The sequence below is a fragment of the Lepidochelys kempii genome, chromosome 3, assembly GCF_965140265.1.
Source record: "Lepidochelys kempii isolate rLepKem1 chromosome 3, rLepKem1.hap2, whole genome shotgun sequence".
NCBI lineage: Eukaryota > Metazoa > Chordata > Testudines > Cheloniidae > Lepidochelys > Lepidochelys kempii.
This window is the reverse complement of record NC_133258.1, coordinates 194913646-194933184: the sequence shown is the minus strand read 5'-3', so window position 1 is coordinate 194933184 and position 19539 is coordinate 194913646. Positions and strand designations below refer to the sequence as shown.

Genomic DNA, 19539 nt, shown 5'->3' with positions numbered 1-19539 from the left:
TTGCACTCAAATTCACTCCAACCCCCACTCCAGGAGCCAAATAATATAAGCGTTGTGCAGAGGTGTTGGAATAATGTGATAATGGGTTTGCCATAGAGGTGCTGGGAGCCAAAATAGAGAAATTTAGGGCATGCTTTGTCATTTGCATAATTCCTTCAGAGAGATTTTTATAATAGCTAAATTTAAATCCATCAATTAAATCCATAAATATCACCAGTAGATATTTTAGAAGATGAATGGTAATATACATTCTCATTATCCTGCTGTTGTGGACACTTGAAGTGATTACTACAGTGATGCTTTGGTGGCATTTTATTGCTTTTTGGGTTTTGGTTGGTTTTTTTTGTTTACAAATGTATCAAGCAACTGCAGGTATTACCACCTTCCCTGGTATGCTATATCGCCATTGTCTGCAGTATTTTCCTGACTTGTTTCTGGGAAAGTCATTTGTTTCCTAGCTTACAGCTCTGTGTATGTTTTGTGTTTAACTTTGTTTAGGAGCTATATGTAGAATTTGGTTGGCTAACGTTTCTCAAATAATCTCATTAAGGTTTTGTAGTGCTGCCCACAACCATTCTCTGATCATTTAAAAGGAATATAGAAGATGCAAGTTTTTATTTAAAAAAAATCCATTTGACTTATTTTTGAGACAAGTAGCCAATTATTTGTTAAAAAAACAAAATTGATGTCAGCAGTCGAAGATTACTTCAGCACTTTTTGGTGATTAAATATAGCCTAGACTCCCCTCAGTGCTGTCTCATCTGTATCCAAAATAACTTTATCGATAAAGTGAATGTTAACAATAAATTAAGGGGACTACCATGTCTAATTTATACATCTGTTATGCTGTATATACAGCACTTTTCTTCATTGTGCTATGCAAACACATAATTCAGTAGGAGCTACCAAGTAGCACAATCAATTGAGCAGTAACTTCAAAAATTGTACTGTGATGCAAGTGAATGCAATAATACTTGTTTTTTAGTTGATAAATGATATAACTTGTTAGTTGCAACCTTCTATATATGTCACAGAGCTGCATACCAAAGGGCTCGCTCTGATCACATTTTTAAAAAAAAATTGTAGCTTTACTATTTACACCTTAATGGGATCTCAAAAGCTTTTGCAAGTCACTCCCCCTACTAGAAGTGGACATTCAATGGAGTTGGGTGTTTTCTGATCGTTTCTGAGTTCTGTAAACATCTGATACTGTTTAAAATGCATGGTATACTGGTCTCTAACTTGGCGCATTTTCCTATGTTGTATGTAAATCTGGCTAAGACCTCACTTTATGAGAATTTGGAAAAACAAGTACATGTTGACTAGTTTCTTTCTAGTGAAAAAAGTATCAAAGGCAAACACTTCCCTCCACCCCCCTCTTTGGTTTAACCAAGGGATTATCAGTTTCAATTACTTTGTCATCAGTTTAATTTATTAAGCACATCTCAAGACTGTTTAGTTTATTCCAGTGATTGATATGCCAGCCACTTCCTGGCCATTAATGACCCAGCAGTGAGGAGTTTATGCAAGATGCAATTGAGGGCAGTTAATCTCATCCACTTGCACCGAGGTTATGGCTGTTAGTTACAAAATGGAATTGGAGGAGTAACAGGCATAGCTGGGTTTTAACTGGTGAGGTTTTGAAGTTTGGTGAGTGTAGAGCATTTCTAAACCATGCCCAGACATTAGCTAATATCTAACATTGCAATCCGTTTATAACGGTTAATATTTTTAGATTGTTTATAGAGTTGTCAATCACAGTTAACTCACGCGATTAACAAAAAAATTTAATCTCAATTAAAAACATTAATTTCAATTAATTGCACTTATAACAATAGAATACCAATTGAAATTTATTAGATATTTTTGGATATTTTTCAACATTTTCAATATTGATTTCAGTTGCAACACAGAATACAAAGTGCACAGTGCTCACGTTATATTATTTTTTTATTACAAATATATGCACTGTAAAAATGATAAACAAAATAAATAGTATTTTTTCAGTTCACCTCAGACAAGTACTGAAGTGCAATCTCTTTATTGTGAAAGAGAAACTTACAAATGCAGATTTTTTTCTGGTTAGATAACTGCACTCAAAAACAAAACAGTGTAAAACTTTAGAGCCTGCACATCCACTCAGTCCTACTTCTTGTTCTGCCAATCGCTAAGACAAACAAGTTTGTTTACATTGTCCAGAGATAATGCTGCCTGCTTCTTATTTACAATGTCACCTGAAAGTGAGAACAGGCATCCGCAGGGCACTTTTGTAACCAGCAAGGTATTTACATGCCAGATATGCTAAATATTCGTATGCCCCTTCATGCTTTGGCCACCATTGCAAAGGACATGCTTCCATGCTGATGATGCTCGTTAAAAAAATAATCCATCAATTAAATTTGTGACTGTACTCCTTGGGGGAGAATTGTATGTCTCCTGCTCTGTTTTACCCGCATTCTGCATATATTTCATGTTATAGCAGTTGCAGATGACGACCCAGCACATGTTCGTTCTAAGAACACTTTCACAGCAGATTTGACAAAATGCAAAGAAGGTATCGATGTGAGATTTCTAAATATAGCTACAGCACTCGACACAAGGTTTAAGAATCTGAAGTGCCGTTCAAAATCTGAGAGAGGCGAGGTGGGAGCATGCTTTTAGAAGTCTTTAAAAGAGCAACACTCCAATGCGGAAACTACAGAACCCAAACAAAAAAATCAACCTTCTGCTGGTGGCATCTGACTCAGATGATGAAAATGAACATGCGTCAGTCCGCGCTGCTTTGGACCGTTATCAAGCAGAACCCATCATCAGCATGGAAGCATGTCCTCTGGAATGGTGGTTGAAGCATGAAGGGACATATGAATCTTTAGCGCATCTGGCACGTAAATATCTTGCATTGCCAGCTACAACAGTGCCATGCGAACGCCTATTCTCGCTTTCAGGTGACATTGTAACCAAGAAGCAGGCAACATTATTTCCTGCAAATTGTAACCAGCCTTGTTTGTTGAGTGATTGGCTGACCAAGAAGTAGGACTGAGTGGATTGTAGGCTCTAAAGTTTAACACTGTTTTGTTTTTGAATGCAGGGTTTTTTGTATATAATTCTACATTTGTAAGTTCAACTTTCATGATAAAGAGATTGCACTGCAGTACTTGTGTGAGGTGAATTGGAAAAAAAAAATTTTTTTACAGTTCAAATATTTGTAATAAAAAATAAATGTAAAGTGAACACTGTTTTTGCCCAAATCTGTGCTGGGTTTTTTTGTATTTTGTTACTGCATTTCATAGAAGGCTTGTTTGTATTTTTATTCTTTGGGATTAATGGCTTGCTATTAGAATCTAAAATTCATTCAAGGGACAATGTCAAAACAGGTATGGCTTAAGATGATAAAAGATGAAAAATTAAGACTGAAGAATCCAGTTACTTAATAATTGGTGCGCTGTAAACATGAGAGAGAGGAGAAAATACAGTGGGTCAAGGATTTAGGTATAATTATAAATCTATGCTACTTTACAATTTGTACTGTAGACCCAGTGAAGTGGAGTTAAGAATGATTGATCTTCCTCACTTCCATCAATTTTCAGCCAAGTTCTTATTACTTAATATGGTTTCATGTGTTTTAATAATGTTTGTGCAATACACTACATAATATCTTATTTGAAGCCCACTGATTTATTGTCACTATGAAACATTCATTTTTAAAACTCGATTTTGTATTTTTTCTAATTCTAAATGGTAGCTAAGATGACATGTTCCAATCAATCACTTCTTAAATTATTTTTAATAAAAACTAGTTAAGTGAAAATGAATAAATGTTAAATATTACACCTATAAAAATGTTAGCTGTGCGAGATGCACTCTAATGGGCAAACCAGATCTTAATGTTGGTTACCCACAGGCTGAGACCTTGTATGCCAAATGTAAGTCCACTTGTATATACATTTTTCTAGTGCAGTTGTAAGCCACTGAAAGGGGTTAAGGAGAGGTGTGGAAACACTGACAAGTTCTGTCATGTTCTCTTACAGTATTTTGTTGACATTTTTAAATTACTCAGATGTTTACAGAAAATGAAGCCTTTAGCATCTTGGTCTGACTAATTATGACGTATTTGCATCCCACCATCACTGATTATTATTTTATACTATAAGGTGTGGATCCAGAGTTGTATGAGTTGACAACTTCAAAACTGGAAACCTCCAATGCAAGCAGCAAAGTGACCGATGCATTCGCAAGGCTCATGTCCACAGTAGAGAAGGCAAGCACATCTACAAGGTAAATCATGGTGACCAGTTAAGAACTTTGAAAATTAAGGATTGGTCAGTGGCTGAGAAATGAGTGGCCGTGCCTTTAGATTCTAAGTCCTTGAATGAAACACATTTTATGTTAGTAAATACATTAATGAAGATTAGTCCACATCACAACATCATCACAGATTTCCTCCTATTTTGATGATGATGTAATCAAATCAGGAGACTCGTTAAAGAGTTAGTGTGTGCATATTAATTTTCTCTATCAGAATTTAATTATTTGTAAAGATACCAAGCAAGGCCGGACCAGAAAAGGAGAATCTCTCAGGAAAATCATTGGCTGCTAAAAATGAGAGGATAAAGTGAGTCCCGACAGAAAGTTAACTATAGCGCTTACTAGTTAGGTTTCACATTGATTTAGACAAGTCGGCTCTAACAGGTCATTGTGGGAGAAGCTCATTTTTGTTGTGCTTACTCTACTTAATCCACAATGTGGAGAGTTGTACTTGCTTTCTAGCTAGGGAAGTTGTCAAGCGAGAGAAGTGGGTGCAAGGGGACAAACTGCACATTAAAAACCAGCTTTATCTGTGGAACACTCCACAGCAACTGCCAAAAGCGGTGTATTTAGGAATAAGCATGTACTTCACGATATGCATGTGCTTCATGGACATTGCTTTTTCTTTATGCACAACCTAAATCAGAACCTTTCAATTACATATGTATCCCTGAAGACTTGTGTATCACATTAGAGCAGAACAAGCAGTCCTTATTCATAAGAACTAGTTCACATTTTCATGGCTTATTCAGTGATTGTGTATCCTAGCGCTGTCCAGAGATATCCCATTGCTATCTAAAATTCAAATTAAACCAGCGGTTCTCAAACTATGAGGGGCCTTCCCAAGGGAAGGCACAGGAATGGTCAAGGGACACGTGAGCTGTATGCGGATGTGTGGGTTTTTTTGGTTTGTTTTTTTTTTGTTTTTTAAGAGCTCTGTCTGTCAGCCCTGGATGGCTGGGGCTTATGCAGAAGGGCCGTGCACACTCAAGAGCTGGGATAAAGGGGACAGCCAAAGCCCCATCACCCCGGCTCAGGATCTCCTCGCTGCCCCCAATCCCCTCACTGGGAGGAGGCTTGGACTTTCCCTCTACCCAATCCCTCACCAGGAGACAGCTCAGTCTCTCCTCTCCCTCCCACCCCAGTCCCTCACCAAGAGGCAGCCTGGGCTCCGGGGGGCAGCAGCAGTGCAGAAGTAAGGGTGGCAATGGGGTGCTAAGTCTGCTGTGAAAAGTGATGACCTTTTCACATTGCCACCTTACTTCTTGCTGCTTCTGGTGTTTGCTGCCTTCAGTGCTGGGCGTCCAGCCAGCTGCTGCTGCTCCACTCTGCCTTCAGAGCTGGGTGGTAGTGGTCTATGTACTTGGGGGGAAGCGTAAATGACCACAGACGCAAAGGGGGACCCGATCAAGTAAGCTTGAGAAGCACTGTGTTAAACATATTAAGTTTAAAAAGGCAGTAACACATACTAAGTAAGCAACATTCTGAATAACTTTTTCTACTAATTTATATTATTTGCAAAGAAAAGAACTTTTATTCTGTGCTTCCACTTAATATGACATTTATTGTAGAATTATGCTATGATATGAATGGTATTGCAGTTTAATACTTTATGATGATTATGTTTAGACTAGGGTTTTTTAAACACCACATGCTAGATGTTGAAAGCACTCGCTACAGAGTGTTTTTTCTGAGTCTGTGGAATATGTTTTTATTGTTTCCCCACAGTGTGAAAATACCAGAAGCTGATGTTCAAAAAGAACTTACAGCAGTGGTAGGCAACCTGCGGCCCGTCAGGATAATCCGCTGGCAGGCTGCCAGACAGTTTGTTTACATTTGCACGGCTGCCTACAGCTCCCAATAGCCGCAGTTCGCCGTTCCCAGCCAATGGGAGCTGCGGGAAGTAGCGGAGGCTGCAGGGATGTGCTGGCCGCCACTACTCGCAGCTCCCATTGGCCGGGAATGGCGAACCACAGCCACTGGGAGCTGCAGGCAGCTGTGCAAATGTAAACAAACTGTCTCGTGGCCTACCAGTGGATTACCCTGACGGGCCACAGGTTGCCCACCACTGACTTATAGTGACAGTGATCAGAGTAGCAGCCGTGTTAGTCTGTATCTGCAAAAAGAAAAGGAGGACTCGTGGCACCTTAGAGACTAACAAATTTATTTGAGCATAAGCTCATGAAAGCTTATGCTCAAATAAATTTTTTAGTCTCTAAGGTGCCACAAGTCCTCCTTTTCTTTTACTGACAGTGATAAAATTTCAACTGCAAACCATTAGGGGGAGCCCTAAACCTCAGAGCTGTCTTGGTTTATCTGATTTCAGCTTCACTGTTTAACAGTACTATATATAGCAGGACTGAAAATCTAGCATCTTCTTGGAAATACAGTAACTTTTTTTGAAAATTTTTACCTCAAAACGGTCTGAAAGCACTGAACAGAAAAGTAAAATTTTTAGTCTTCACATGTAAGAGAACAATGCTCACTTCATTATAACTGTAGAGTGGTTTTACAAATATTTTAATAAAAGCAGCTGAAAACTCACAGAAAAGCTTGCAAACTCCAAGGTACATGTAGTGCTCAGAAATGTCTTTGTTTACTCTAGTAAGTCTCTCTCTCTAGATTTGTATTTGTTTGCCTGGCAGGCTTTTAAAAATGTCAGTTCAGTTTTTACAAAGTGGTAGAAAGTCTTTTATTCAAACGAATTGTCTGTCGGCATACTACATTGTAATATTTGATTGTGGGGTTTTGGGTTCTGCATCTAAAGTATGGTTGGAACTTTGCAAGCAAACAGGTCACCCCAAGTAGTAGCCTCCTGATTTTTAAGCATAGATAGAGACTAAAAAGGGACATCAGAGTGCAAAAAAATGGAGTAGCATGGCCGTGCAGTAGCTTTAATAATACCCACGTTGCTTTAGCATTATTTTGTAGATTGTTTCAAGTTTTTGAAGGGGGGGATTGATAATGTGGGAAAAGCAAGGAAACAAAGGTGGTGGAAGTAATTTTGGAGGCAAGAAGGTGAAGACGAGGACATGGGAGGATGTATATGAAAAGGATGAGGATAAAGATGAGGAAAAGTAGAGGTATATGAAGAGGCATAGGCAGAGGGGAATGAGGTAGGCCAGCTACAGGTAAGGGGTTGTGATTTAAATGGAAGTTAGTATCAAATCCAAATATTGATTATGGTGACATGAGGAGGTTATAACTTCTGGTCTGGTGTTTGGGGGTTTTTATGGCATGCCACAGAAGCTGCATGTGCTGATCCAACCAACATACGTTGCGAGTAACTTAGGGCTGCTGGAGCTTGATGCCCCAGATTGGTAGATGTGGTGGAGAGTAAGGTGTGGGTTGGCAGGCCTTCCCTTTATCCTGTTCCCTGGCTCCTGGTGCTGGTGGCTATGAGAGGAAGCTTCAGGAGCTTGTGGAGGAAAAAAAAGGGACCTTAGATTGTGGTTAATCCTGAGTTCACGGATGAAGGCTGGTTTGGAGCAGGTGGGACCTGAAGTTTCCCGTCTTAATTTAATTTTGCAACTGAAATTCATCTATTAAATCTGAATTTAATAATTAGCAGAGATCAGCTGCTAGGTTTTTTTTTTAAAATTAATCCCATCCCCTCTGAAAAAGAAACATTCTGAATATCCCTTTTCTTCTGAAATTTGTTTGAACCCAAGATCTGTGGGGGAACAAGTGAGATGGGTAAACTGAAGGTTTAGAAACGTGTTGTGGAAATGTCAAGTGACTTCCTCAAGGCACCCTCATTTGTGTGAAATAGCACCATTTTCATCCACAGCCCGGTTGCTCACAATTATACAGTTACTTCCTCAAAAGGGGGGTGGGGGGAATTGACAAAATAGTTCCTTACGTATTGGTATATTAAACATGAAGATAAACAAGCTAAAATGGAGAGTCCTACAGAAAAAGGACTTGGTAAAATATTTTGGGTTGTTATTGGGTGCAGCCACTAATTATGTAGCTGGATTGCATCTAGCAGGCCTCCAAGCCTCCTTTCAGATGTTCCTGGTTTGGACTGAAAGATTTCTCTGTATGTTAATAATAGTACTCCTGCTATCTTACCCGGAGGCTAAAGTTACAATTATTTCTCACATAAAGTGAACAATCCCATGATGGTGCATCGGAACTTGCAAAAAAATTTAACATCTGAGTGTTGCAAGTAGGCAGGATATAATTTGTATCCCTTTACAGAAGTGGTCTTACCTCAATCAGTGGCTCTTTCTCCAGGATTGTCAAGTAATGGATTGATGCATTTCTCTTTCTCCTCTTAACAGGAAGCCTAAAAAGGAAGAACATCTTAGTGAAGAGGCTGCCAAGGTGATTTCTAGCCTTCCTGACTTAACTTTCATGCATGCCAAGGTGTTGATGTTCCCAGCCACATTAACACCTTCAACACGCTGCCAAGAAAAGGTAGACTAAGTGATGTGAATTGGACACTTTCTATTGATTTTTTTTTTTCCCTCTGGGTCATAAAAAGCAATCTTGCTTTAATTAAAAACTTCAAGTTCAGATGATTTGTTGGTAAGCAGCACTAGAAAGGTATACATAGTAATGTATATTTATTTACATACTGGAATCTAAATTTATATTAGAAAAAAGTGTAAATAATTGGGGGTGAATCTTTTTGAAGATTTATTCTTTTTGTTGTGCTGGGATGTATACATTTCTGTCTTTGTGAAATACACTGGTGTCCTTCTTACAAAACTTTAAAAATTAAAAAAAAAAAATCCAATCTTCACTCTGTGAAATCCCCTTTCAGTGTTTTCAGATTGTATCAAGTGTCTTATTTCTTTTCTGCATACATTAAAATATTTCATTTTAACTGAAAAAGTCTAAAAGGTCACATGGTTTTTTGTTTGGGGTTTTTTTGTGGGGGTTTTTCAACCGTTTCTTTAAAACAGGCAGTTCCTTCTGTTTGATCAACCTAAATTTTTTTATTTGTTTTTTTCTCTCTGCAAACTTTAACAATATGGCTAAAACACTATATAGCCTTTTGAAAGGTATATTGTCAGTACCTTTTTGTGTTAAATTATGGATCACTGTCTACATTTTAATCAGTTTGATTTGGAAAAGAAGGACCAAAACTATGAATGTCTTACAATGAGATTTACCTGTTACGGTTTTTGTTTGTTGTACCACTATTCCTATGTTTGATTTTGCACAGTGTAAAATGACATAATCATAGATTGCTATGGTTTAGGCTGTATATACAGTAAAAACTATGGGTTGTAAATGTTGGGGAAATTCCTATGGAAAAATAAAGCTATGTAGAAGAACCTCTAACAAGGTCAATGTGCATGCCCAAGGTCTTTTGAAATTTAAGTGTGTAAATTTCCTTTTAGCTTACACAAAATAAAATAATTTAAAAGATGTGTATAGTCTGAGATCTTTTTATGCAGAGTTTGTCACATATGCTTACTTGTTTTTTTATAATGCTAAGGGACAATTAAATATGCTGTACTAGGAGAACATACAATAAAACTTCCCTCTGGGCTGTACCAGGCCCACAACACACTTTCTTGGGTCCTACACAAGGAAAAGCGAGGCATGGTTTCATTGTGTCCAGCCTCTGAATTGAGTCAGTTATTTTCTTCTGACAGAAACTTGCTCTCTGTTAGGGCATTGTGGCATGAAACAAATTAGTGAGTCTGATTACAACATGACCTCTTCATAGTATATTGGCAATGCTGAACAGGTAGGGGAAGCCAACTATACCAGCCAACTTCCGAACAACAATTAAAAATGCTAGTGTCGTACTTCCTTAATTTCTCTGACACACAAACGTTTAATGTCATTGTCCTGTTGTAGCTCTTACAAGAATTATATCTTCGGTGGAGAGGTGAGAGAAGGGAGGTTGTCTGTTCCAGCCCCCATTGATTTCAATGGAATTGGATAGGGCTCAGTGAGCTAGCACATCCTTCAACTGAGAGATCCACCAGGGATGTTAACTGTCCACATCTAACATGTAATCTCAGGTCTTCACTTAGCTATTTATATACCAATATTAACTACCGATTCATCAGTGAATATTCAGCTCTGAGAAATCTCCAACAAATGTGCCTCTTCTTCCTGTGCCTCATTGTCCAACTGTCTGAAATTTTGGTCATAACCGTATAAATTCATTCTGCTGTCGTTGGCCAATAGCAAAATCCTGGAATACATCTTCACAAAATTCAGCCTGTTAAATCTAAATCAGCGGTTCTCAAACTGTGGGTCAAGATCCCAAAGTGGATCGCAATCATGTTATAATTGGGTCGCCAGGGCTGGCGTTAGACTTCCTGGTGCCCGGGGCTTAAGCCGATGCCTGAGGGTGGCAGGACTCAGATTACATGCTCCCCCGCCCAGAGCTGAAGCCCTTTGGCTTTGCCCCACTACCACCACCACCAAGGGTGGCGAGGCTCAGGCTTTGGCTTGGCCCCCCTCCTCCTCACCCAGGGAGGTGGGGCTTGGGCTTTGGCCCCCAGCGACCCTCCTGGGCTCCAGTAGTAACTTTTATCATCAGAAGGGGGTCACGGTGCAATAAAGTTTGAGAATCGCTGATCTAAATGTTCCTATTCTGTAAAGTGTTCCAAAAAAATTCACCTGAGTTCTACCTCTTGTAATGTGGAAGTTCCAGTTAGTTTGTGATGGCCACTCAAGGCTTAATTATTAGCCGCACAGCTGCAGTAAAGTAAGTTTGCAAAGCCTAAACTTCTCCTCTGCTCTCTGACTAGTGCTCCAGTGCATAGTATCATCATGTAAAGCGACATCCCCGCGTAGCTGAAAGTATTGATGTGAAAGCCATCTGCTTTATTGCCTGAAAAACCTCTTTAAATTGTTTCTTCCAAATAATCTTCATTGCAGCATTGTCTTATATATACACTTCATCTCAGTACTAGATTTTGATTCATTCTGAGGTTTAAGTTGTTGTTTTTGCAACATTTACTTAATATAACATTCAGTTCTAACAGTGGACTGCTGTATTGAAAATCAGTGCATTTGTTTTTATAACTACAAATGTGTCCATTAGAGCCAGACTAGTGTGATATAGTTGGAGTAGAGAGCTAGAGCTATTGTCTGAGGAGAATATGTTTGGGAGCTGACTCATGATCCTAGGCTGAGGGCTAGTGGACTAAGCTGTTAGAGAAAGGTGGGGGTGGGAATGCCAGCTGCACGTTGATCTTCAGTCTTCTCACAATTGCCTCTAGTGGCAGCTGCCTGTTTTGTCTTCCAAGCTCAAAGTGCAGGACTGGTGGCCCTGGCAGAAAGAGGGGGAGGGAGACAATGGGGGAAGGGAATGTCTGTTGTAACTGATGCTTTAATCCTGGACTTCATGTAAAACCTGCTTGCTAGTTAGTTTTTGCACGAAATTTTACATTGCTGAAATGTATAAAATGCCTATCTAAATTTATCGATTTAAGTGGTCCGTATCTGAGATGTTTGTTGCTTGCTTTAAAAACAAGCCACAAAAACAAAACCACATTTCCCCTTCATATTAATCCTTTCTTTCTTTCTTTGCAATTATCTTGCCTCTGGCTAGTAGAGTGGACAGTGTTCCCTGCAGCTGTCCTTTTTACTGTGTACAGGTCTATAGATTTTTCTCAGAAGATTGCTTTGTTTTATGTAGCTACTTTCATCGAGAAGACCTGCACACAAACAGCTGTTTACCCATTTTGGGTCTACTGAGATGAACAGCATATTCTCTCTAATTGAAATCTTGCCTGTAATTTCAGTTGGATGGTGGCCACTTGTATCTTCTCAAAAACGTTGTTAGGTAATGTTTCAGGGGCATGTAAATGTGGACCACGTTCACTCGAGAGCCTGCTTGGTTTTGATAGTTGAAGTGCTTGTGTGCATACCCAACTGAAACTGCAAGGATGTGTGTGTTGGAAACCCACTGTCTGAATTGGAGTTTGGCCATAAACCCAAATCTAATACACCTACTCTGAAAAGTGCCACAGGTTCTTCAGTGATATAAAAGAGCTGAACTTCCATTTGGGTAAGACACAAGAGGACAACATGCCCATAGCACATTGTAGTTCAGTACTGATCCATAGGGAACAGTGCCACCTACTGCATTCCTGACCCAGACTTCCCACAACACCTAAGGTTTTCCTGAAAAAACAATTATAACTTACCTCGATCAGCTTCGAGTTCACAAAAGGAAAGTTCACAAATACCTTCAAGTGAATCTGTCGACACCTTATTTAATTATGCAGCAACTCATGTTTAGGATTTTAGGGGGTTTCAAGTGGTGCAAAGGATATTATTGGGGGTGGGCGGATGAGTGTAAAGGAGATCAAGCCAAGCCACATGTCAGCTGTTGGTCTAGTTGCTCACTTGTCTTAAACAGAACCCCTTTTGCCTGATTCTGTCCCTTTTGTGTCTTTGGAGGTTGTCTCTTTTTATTTACATTGCAGAATACTGTCAAGGTACAAGATAGTTGCAAAAACAGTTCACCTCATGTAAATCACACACAACTTCCAGATACATACTGCACAGTGATAATTGTGTGGAGCCCTGAGGGTGTCTCGCCTAGAGAAGCAGAGATGCTGCTTTGGTTTCACTAATTGCTGGGGGAGCACTTCCTTTATGCAAAGATGACTACTTTTTTAAAAAGGTCTGAAGTTATATTTTGAAGCTTGTTTTTCCTCTTCCTTTCAGGAACTGCAGTTCTTGTATATGAAAATACTTCTCAACTGCTTGATAATCCAGTATCACAGATTTTGTCAGTGTCCGATTCTGATCTCAGTTCTACTACAGTCCCTCGCTGAAGCGAATGGAGTTACTTGGGGCTTACACTGGTATAAATTCAATGCAGATCTGTCCCAGTGTGTTTATTAATATTGGTGTCTTAGCTTTCCTGGTTACTAATAATCAGCAATCTAAAACCTTTCACCACGGGAGTTTTGCCTGTTTGCTTGGAAATTCTGTCAAGCCTGCCAAATATTCTCGATATTTAAGTTTACAGAACAAACAAAGCCAAAAACAAATTTCAAACAAAGCTGGGGCTGACTATCTCTGGCAGATGTCAGTAAAGCTATGGAGCACCAGCAGTTATTCCATCTGCAACACAGTTAACCTGTGAGTACTGGTCTCTTCACCAGCAGCTACTGTCCATAAACCCCTCTGCATTTACAATTGCCAATATAAGTAAAAATATACACTTGTTCCATTCAGCCATCTAACACGTTTTCTGTAAGATTATGCTCTTTTTCTACTCCCCTTTTTTAGTCAAAATTAGACACGCTGTTATGTCCTTCTGTGTGAAATTCTAAGGACTTCTCTTGGCTTTCCCACCGCCCCCCCAAATTTTCCACCAGTCCAGCTCTAGTGGTTGGATGTTGTGTAGATGGTCCTTGGTTGTGATAGGATCATTTCAACAGACACCCGCTGAACGGGGGGTGCATGTTCTGTAAGACCGTGTTTCTCAGCCAGGGTCCAGGGCCGCAAGCCAGTGACAAGGGATCCGCCAAGCAAGGCTAGTGTTAGACTTGCTGGGGCCCAGGGCAGAAAGCTAAAGCCCCAGCATGTGGGCTGAAGCCTGTGGCCCTGAGCCCTTCTACCTGGAGCTGAAGCCAAAGCCTGAGCAACTTAGCTTTGTGGGGCCCTGGCACTTGCCTTGCTTGCTACCCCCTTGCGCCGGCCCTGGCTTTCGTATGCAGAAAATCAGTTGTGGCAGTAATGGACCGTGGAATTTTTATAACATGTTTGGGGGAGGGAGCTCAAAGAAAAAGGGTGAGAACCCCTGCTGTAAGAAATGAGTAGTCTTAAATTAAGATTACCAACACCTGTCATCAGGTATAAACATCTTGGAACAAAAATATGGACCGCCTATGCATAAAGGCTTTGTTTCATCTTGGAAAAAACCAAACAACCTATAAAGGGAAAGTGTCAAAAAAAAAACAAAAACATTTGAGCGTTCTTTCACAAACATCAATGGCAAGATCAAGCCTGTTCAAAGAATAAGATTTCCCTGCAGACTCTCATTACCCGTCTGTGCTTTACAGCTATGCTCAAATGGCAAAGTCCCTACCCTACAGTTTGATGTGCCTCAGGAATAAGTGAACCTCCTTCCCGCTAGTGGGGAGTAGGCAAAGGAAGAACCGTTTTAATCCATGTACAGCTCTGAGCTGGGTGATGTGACTCTCTAACATGTTTTTAAAACACTCCAAACTTTAAAGCTATGTTGTGTCAGGGGGTTCTGAGAGCAGCAGCTCTCATGAGGGAGGAAGGGGTGATCTGCTGCTATGGTGACGAAGGCTAGATAAGTACCTGGCTAGGGGGAAACTGGTAAGTAAAAGAACCAACAGCCTCTGAAGCAGTGGTGGGGCTAGGTGTCTGACAGTCCTCTTCAGTGCTATCGGTGCGGTTTCCGTAGGTGCCTAATGAACTTCTTATATGCCCATTGATTTTAATGGGAATTGAGTGTCCAAATGAGGTAGCTTTGGAAATCGCAGTCCACAGATGTGTAGGCCATTTGGAATGCTTCCGTTACCTCTGAAGTCGTGTTCCCAGAAGACATGAAATCAAGGACAAGTTTGGCTTTTTTGGTTGGGAGTGGAGACTGAACTTCTTCTGTTGGCTTCTCTAAAAGTCTTACAAATATAAATACTCAGCTTTGGTCCAACGCCCATGTTGGAGCTGATTTGGGGTAAATGTTTAGAGTTTTCTGAGTTTCTTCAACATATGAATACAAGGCTGGAAATGGCTAGGTAGAGATCTTTAGTGGCTACCATGTCATCAGAACCCAGTAGAGACTTGTTAGCATTTGTCAGCTAAATCCTCTGAAGAGTCTTAGCATGCGCCAGACCGGGGCTGAGGAGGACTTTCCCTGCAATTGCTGCTCCTGGCTGGCACAGGCTGCTGTGACACTGGCAACAGGAACTGACAGCAGAGAGACTCTCTCCTGGGCTCTGTGCCTGCCTTGCTGGGCTCAGGCAGGGTCGAGGAGGGGAAAACAGCCTGCTTTGAATGCAGAGGAGTGAAAATGGGAGGGAGGAACAAGAGGCAAATAGAGGCACCGAGGGCTGCGGGAGCTAAAGGATGGTGGGGAGCAGAGGAAGCGAGAACTCCGGCGTACAAGTAGTGGGGGTGGGAGGATCTGCATAGGAGGGCAGGGGGTAGGGGGACGGGAGCTGGATGGGAGCAGAAGGGCTAGAACCACTAGAGCACGCTCCCCTCCAGAGCCCTCCTCTCCTGTCAGTAAAGAGATGTGAAACCCACTGGAAAAGGAGTCCACACAGATAATAACCATATAGAGCCTAATACGGCTACCCGTTACTCCACTGGCTAAAGTAGCAGACGTCTGAGCTGCGAATCTAAAGGACGGAACTCCACTGATGAGCTAAGCTGGGGTTAATATGGTTCTACATGATAGAATCTTTTTGTTCCCATTTCTTTATTTGAAAATCGCATTTAAAAATGTGAAGTTTGGAAGTCAAGCAATCAGAAGCTGGAAATGCCAGAATTAAGACTGCCTGCGCAATGTTAATTTGATCCCCTTGTGCAAATGCATTATAATACAGTTTTTAATGACATGATCACATACCATTTTTTTCCTACAGGACTCCTGTCTCATTCAGTGCACAGGATGGACTGTGCTTTGGGAATGATTCAAGGTTGTGTTGCGAAGGAGACTGTAGCACACCTGCTTTGTTAGTTGCAGAAGTGTTGGAAGGTGTGTAGTGAATGTGGCAGGGGGAGGGGGGAGCAGGAAGAGAAAGGATGGTCTCCTGGTTAAGGCAGTTGAATGCTACCCTAGAGAACCGGATTCTATCCCTACCTCTACCACATCCTGTGTGATGGTGGGCCGGTGTCCACTTGAACCAAACTCTTCACAGGTGGCCTGTGTGTTCCTTTGTTGAGTGTCCAGCATGAGACACCTGGGACAGACTTGAAGACGCGATTAGCACTCACGGAGTCATTGGGAGCTGTGTTTATGGACTGCAAAGTACTCTTTCCACTGAATGCATCCGATGAAGTGAGCTATAGCTCACGAAAGCTTATGCTCAAATAAATTTGTTAGTCTCTAAGGTGCCACAAGTCCTCCTTTTCTTCTTGAAAATCAGAAGTTGAGCGCCCAAAATTAGTGGACACTTTCGGCCTTAATCTTGCATCTCGGTTCTCCAGCTGCAAAATGGGGGCCAACACCCCTATGAAGTAAGATGGTATTGTGAAGATGAGTTCATTCGTGTTTATGAAGCTCTAAGACAGTCTGGTGATATCACCTAAGAAATGCGTAGGAGGAAATAATTCTGTATGCAGTGCAGGGTTTGGACGGCATGTGTTAAGTAAGATCTAGGACCAAATATTGAATGTGGAAGATTAAAGAATACAGAATAACAGTGCGATCATGTAATTAAATTGTATCATCATGTATACACCATATACATGTATGGTTGTACAGGCAACCTTGTTTCTGGCATTTCCTAACTTGAGTGCTTGCCTTAATGTTCTTTTCAATGTAGTTTTGGGCATGTAATATAGTTTATATGATCCTGTGGTTTCAAATGAATTCTAACCCACTTTACAAAGCAAAACCAAGGAATCAAAATTTCACTGTCAATTAGCTTTCACAGTAGATATCATCTGGAGCTCTCTGTTCTGATTCTTCCCTCAACCCTGCACCTTCATCATCAGCATTATTGAATAAGGAGAATATATGTACAAACCATGTTAGCCTTGTCTGCTCAGTTACAACCAGGGTAAGGAACACATTTATGACATGGATGTGTTCTAAACATGCTATAACATAGTTTCGATTTGCCTGTGTCTTTTAACCATGCTATCGCCCTTATGGTTATAACATGGTTTGGTCTGGTCCTTGCAAGCAAAATCAGAGCATATTATAGCATGGTCAAACCCACCCTCGATGAAAGTGGGTTCTCTACCATGGTTGTAATTGTAGTCTGGATGTTATCAAAGTGCTAGGATTTTTAAATCATGAAGGAGGAGTGGGAATGCAGTGTGGAAGGGCAGATTTCAGTGCAGTTTAGCAGGTATGCTGAATGGTGTGTTGTCTGTGCCTTTGTCTCAGCTTGTCCAGTGAAATGTGACCAATTCACTCTTAAATCGCTAAGGGACAAAATGCTGGCTCAGTGTTTGCTTCTCTCAGACACTGAGAACTGCAGTCAGCCCTGTTACCGAGGCCAGGTGTGGCTTTCAAGACAGCTTTAATCTTCTAAATGGCAGGATGCAAGCAGCCAGTGCTGAAACTCCCCTGAGCCGTAAGCTCTTTAGACTAGTAATTGGAAGGTATTACACAATTGGTGAAAAGCAGGCTCATTTGGTTGCACCTGACTCTTTATAACTGAGCTCCAGTTGCTCAGGTGGCTGGTACCTGGGAAGAGTTGTGTTGTATTTAAGTCCCACACATAGACAAAAGTTTCACAATGCATCAGGCACCCAAATGCTTCCATACAATCACACTGAGCGCCCTTCATTGTGGCACAAACCCAAGTGAAACAGGGAGCCTGCAATGAATGCTGGACTTTTCTTAAGCAAGGCAACCCCCTTTCTGAGCCACTGCAGGCAGAGCTATCTGCAGAAGACCTAGCCAACTAATGTTCTCTTGGCCTAATAAATAGTCCTTCCTAATCTAGGAGGACAGGAATACGAATGGGCTGGAGACTGCTTTGCCCCCCTATCTGGCTGGTGAAGCCTGCACATGTCAGTACTTCCTGCTTTTAGGGACCTCCATTTTCTTTCTCCCCTCCTAAAGATCATAAGTTATTTGCAGTCCCCACCACTACCACCCAGGGCTGGCCTCAGCACCATGCAGACCGCGGCCACAGGTCCCTTGGCCATAGCGACAGCAGACTGATTTCTGGCTGCAGGGCATAGGGTTGCTCCCATGGCTGCTCACGACACTAGTGTTGTCACAAAGCTCCCACCCAATTGACTCCTCTGTGGCCCACTCAGTGGTATGAGTAGAAGTCTGATGCTGGGCTGTCTGTGTTCTGGGTTTGTACAGTGCCTAGCACAATGGGGTCCTGGTCCATGACCGGGGCTCCTAGGTACTTCAGTAATACAAGTAATAACAGGACTGAAAGCAAGGGGCCTCATGCATTATAACTGTAGCACTGCCTTCAGCTGAGCCCCTTAATCTTCTGCCTGAGTGTCCCCCTGAGACGTGGTGCTGTGATGAAGGTTTGTAAAGCTCTAAAATTCACCAGAATGTCCCTGTACCCTGTAATGGCCCAATCTTAGTTCGGGAATCATCCCTTGTAAACGCTGGCAGCTGTGTAATGGACGCAAGCGGCTGGACTCTGCTGCTCTCATAGGAGAAGGCTGGGTTATACGCCTAACACCCACTCTTTGATATAAAGTGAGTTAGTGTGGTTAGCCACACAGAACCCTCTCCCCGAGCCCTCCCCACACCCTCGGCCCAGCCCTGTGATCATGGTTGACAGGCGTTTAGAGGAGGGAAGCTGGGGGGGACTGTTTGAGCCCCATTCAAAACTGCAAAGGCTGGTTCTGTGTATTTCCAAGGCGATCACTGGACACAGTTTGGCTCTTAGGCAGCATTGATTCTAAGTATGAACACAAACATGTGGCTGTTGTGGAACCAGAATGGAAACAAGAGTTTCTTTTCTTTAAACTCACCCAGAAAAACCTTATTTCATATGTTTTGTCCATATCCAAGGGACTGATATGACTTGTCCCTGTTTGTGTGAGACAGTTCTATTTCCAGATAGTTTGTGAGGCTCCAATATTTTAGTATGTGAAATTATTGTGCATTACTGAGCACTAAATTCTCCTGTTGCTCAGTTAACCCTGAAGTAAGTCAAAAGTCTACACGGAGCTGGTGGTCTAACTGCCAGTGGCATCACGTAGCTGTCAGGAATATTGTAAGTTAATAAACTTTCCTTGTGACTGGCTCTGACAGTGGCAAAGTGAGCAGTTGCCTAGCTGCTTTCGTGCACTTAAGTGTTCAGCTTTCCCTCCTTTTCTCTGGTTTTCTCCGTCTCCACCCATCTGGAGTCTGCTCTGGCAACCGTCCTCCTCCCTTGGCTGAGGAGGAGGGAAAGGGGTGGAGAGGGAGGACCCAAACAGCTGTTCCTTTAGGCTCCAAATCAATGACGCTCCTTAGCGAGCTGGCAGTGTGAGTTCACACATTAGGAAGGCTGCCCTTTCATGCAGGGAGACTGCATGAGCCAGTTCTTCCGCAGCTCAGGGAAGAAGGGGTAGGGAGTTCAGCCTTTTCCAACATGGACCATCAGGCTGGCACAGGTTTCGTAT

The 19539-nt window shown here is 41.6% G+C and overlaps 1 protein-coding gene across 8 annotated transcripts in view; it reads left to right on the top strand.

Annotated features, from left to right (window-relative positions):
- The window catches only part of AFTPH (aftiphilin), a 56809-nt gene extending 47122 nt beyond the window's left edge, over positions 1-9687 (top strand). For all 8 annotated transcript variants that reach the window (XM_073339501.1, XM_073339506.1, XM_073339498.1 and 5 more), the window contains 2 exons: positions 4152-4275; positions 8592-9687. In XM_073339501.1, coding sequence (XP_073195602.1) covers positions 4152-4275; positions 8592-8736 — 269 coding nt within the window. In that variant the 3' untranslated portion in view covers positions 8737-9687. The remainder of the gene's footprint in view (positions 1-4151; positions 4276-8591) is intronic.
- The last annotated feature ends 9852 nt before the right edge of the window (positions 9688-19539 follow it).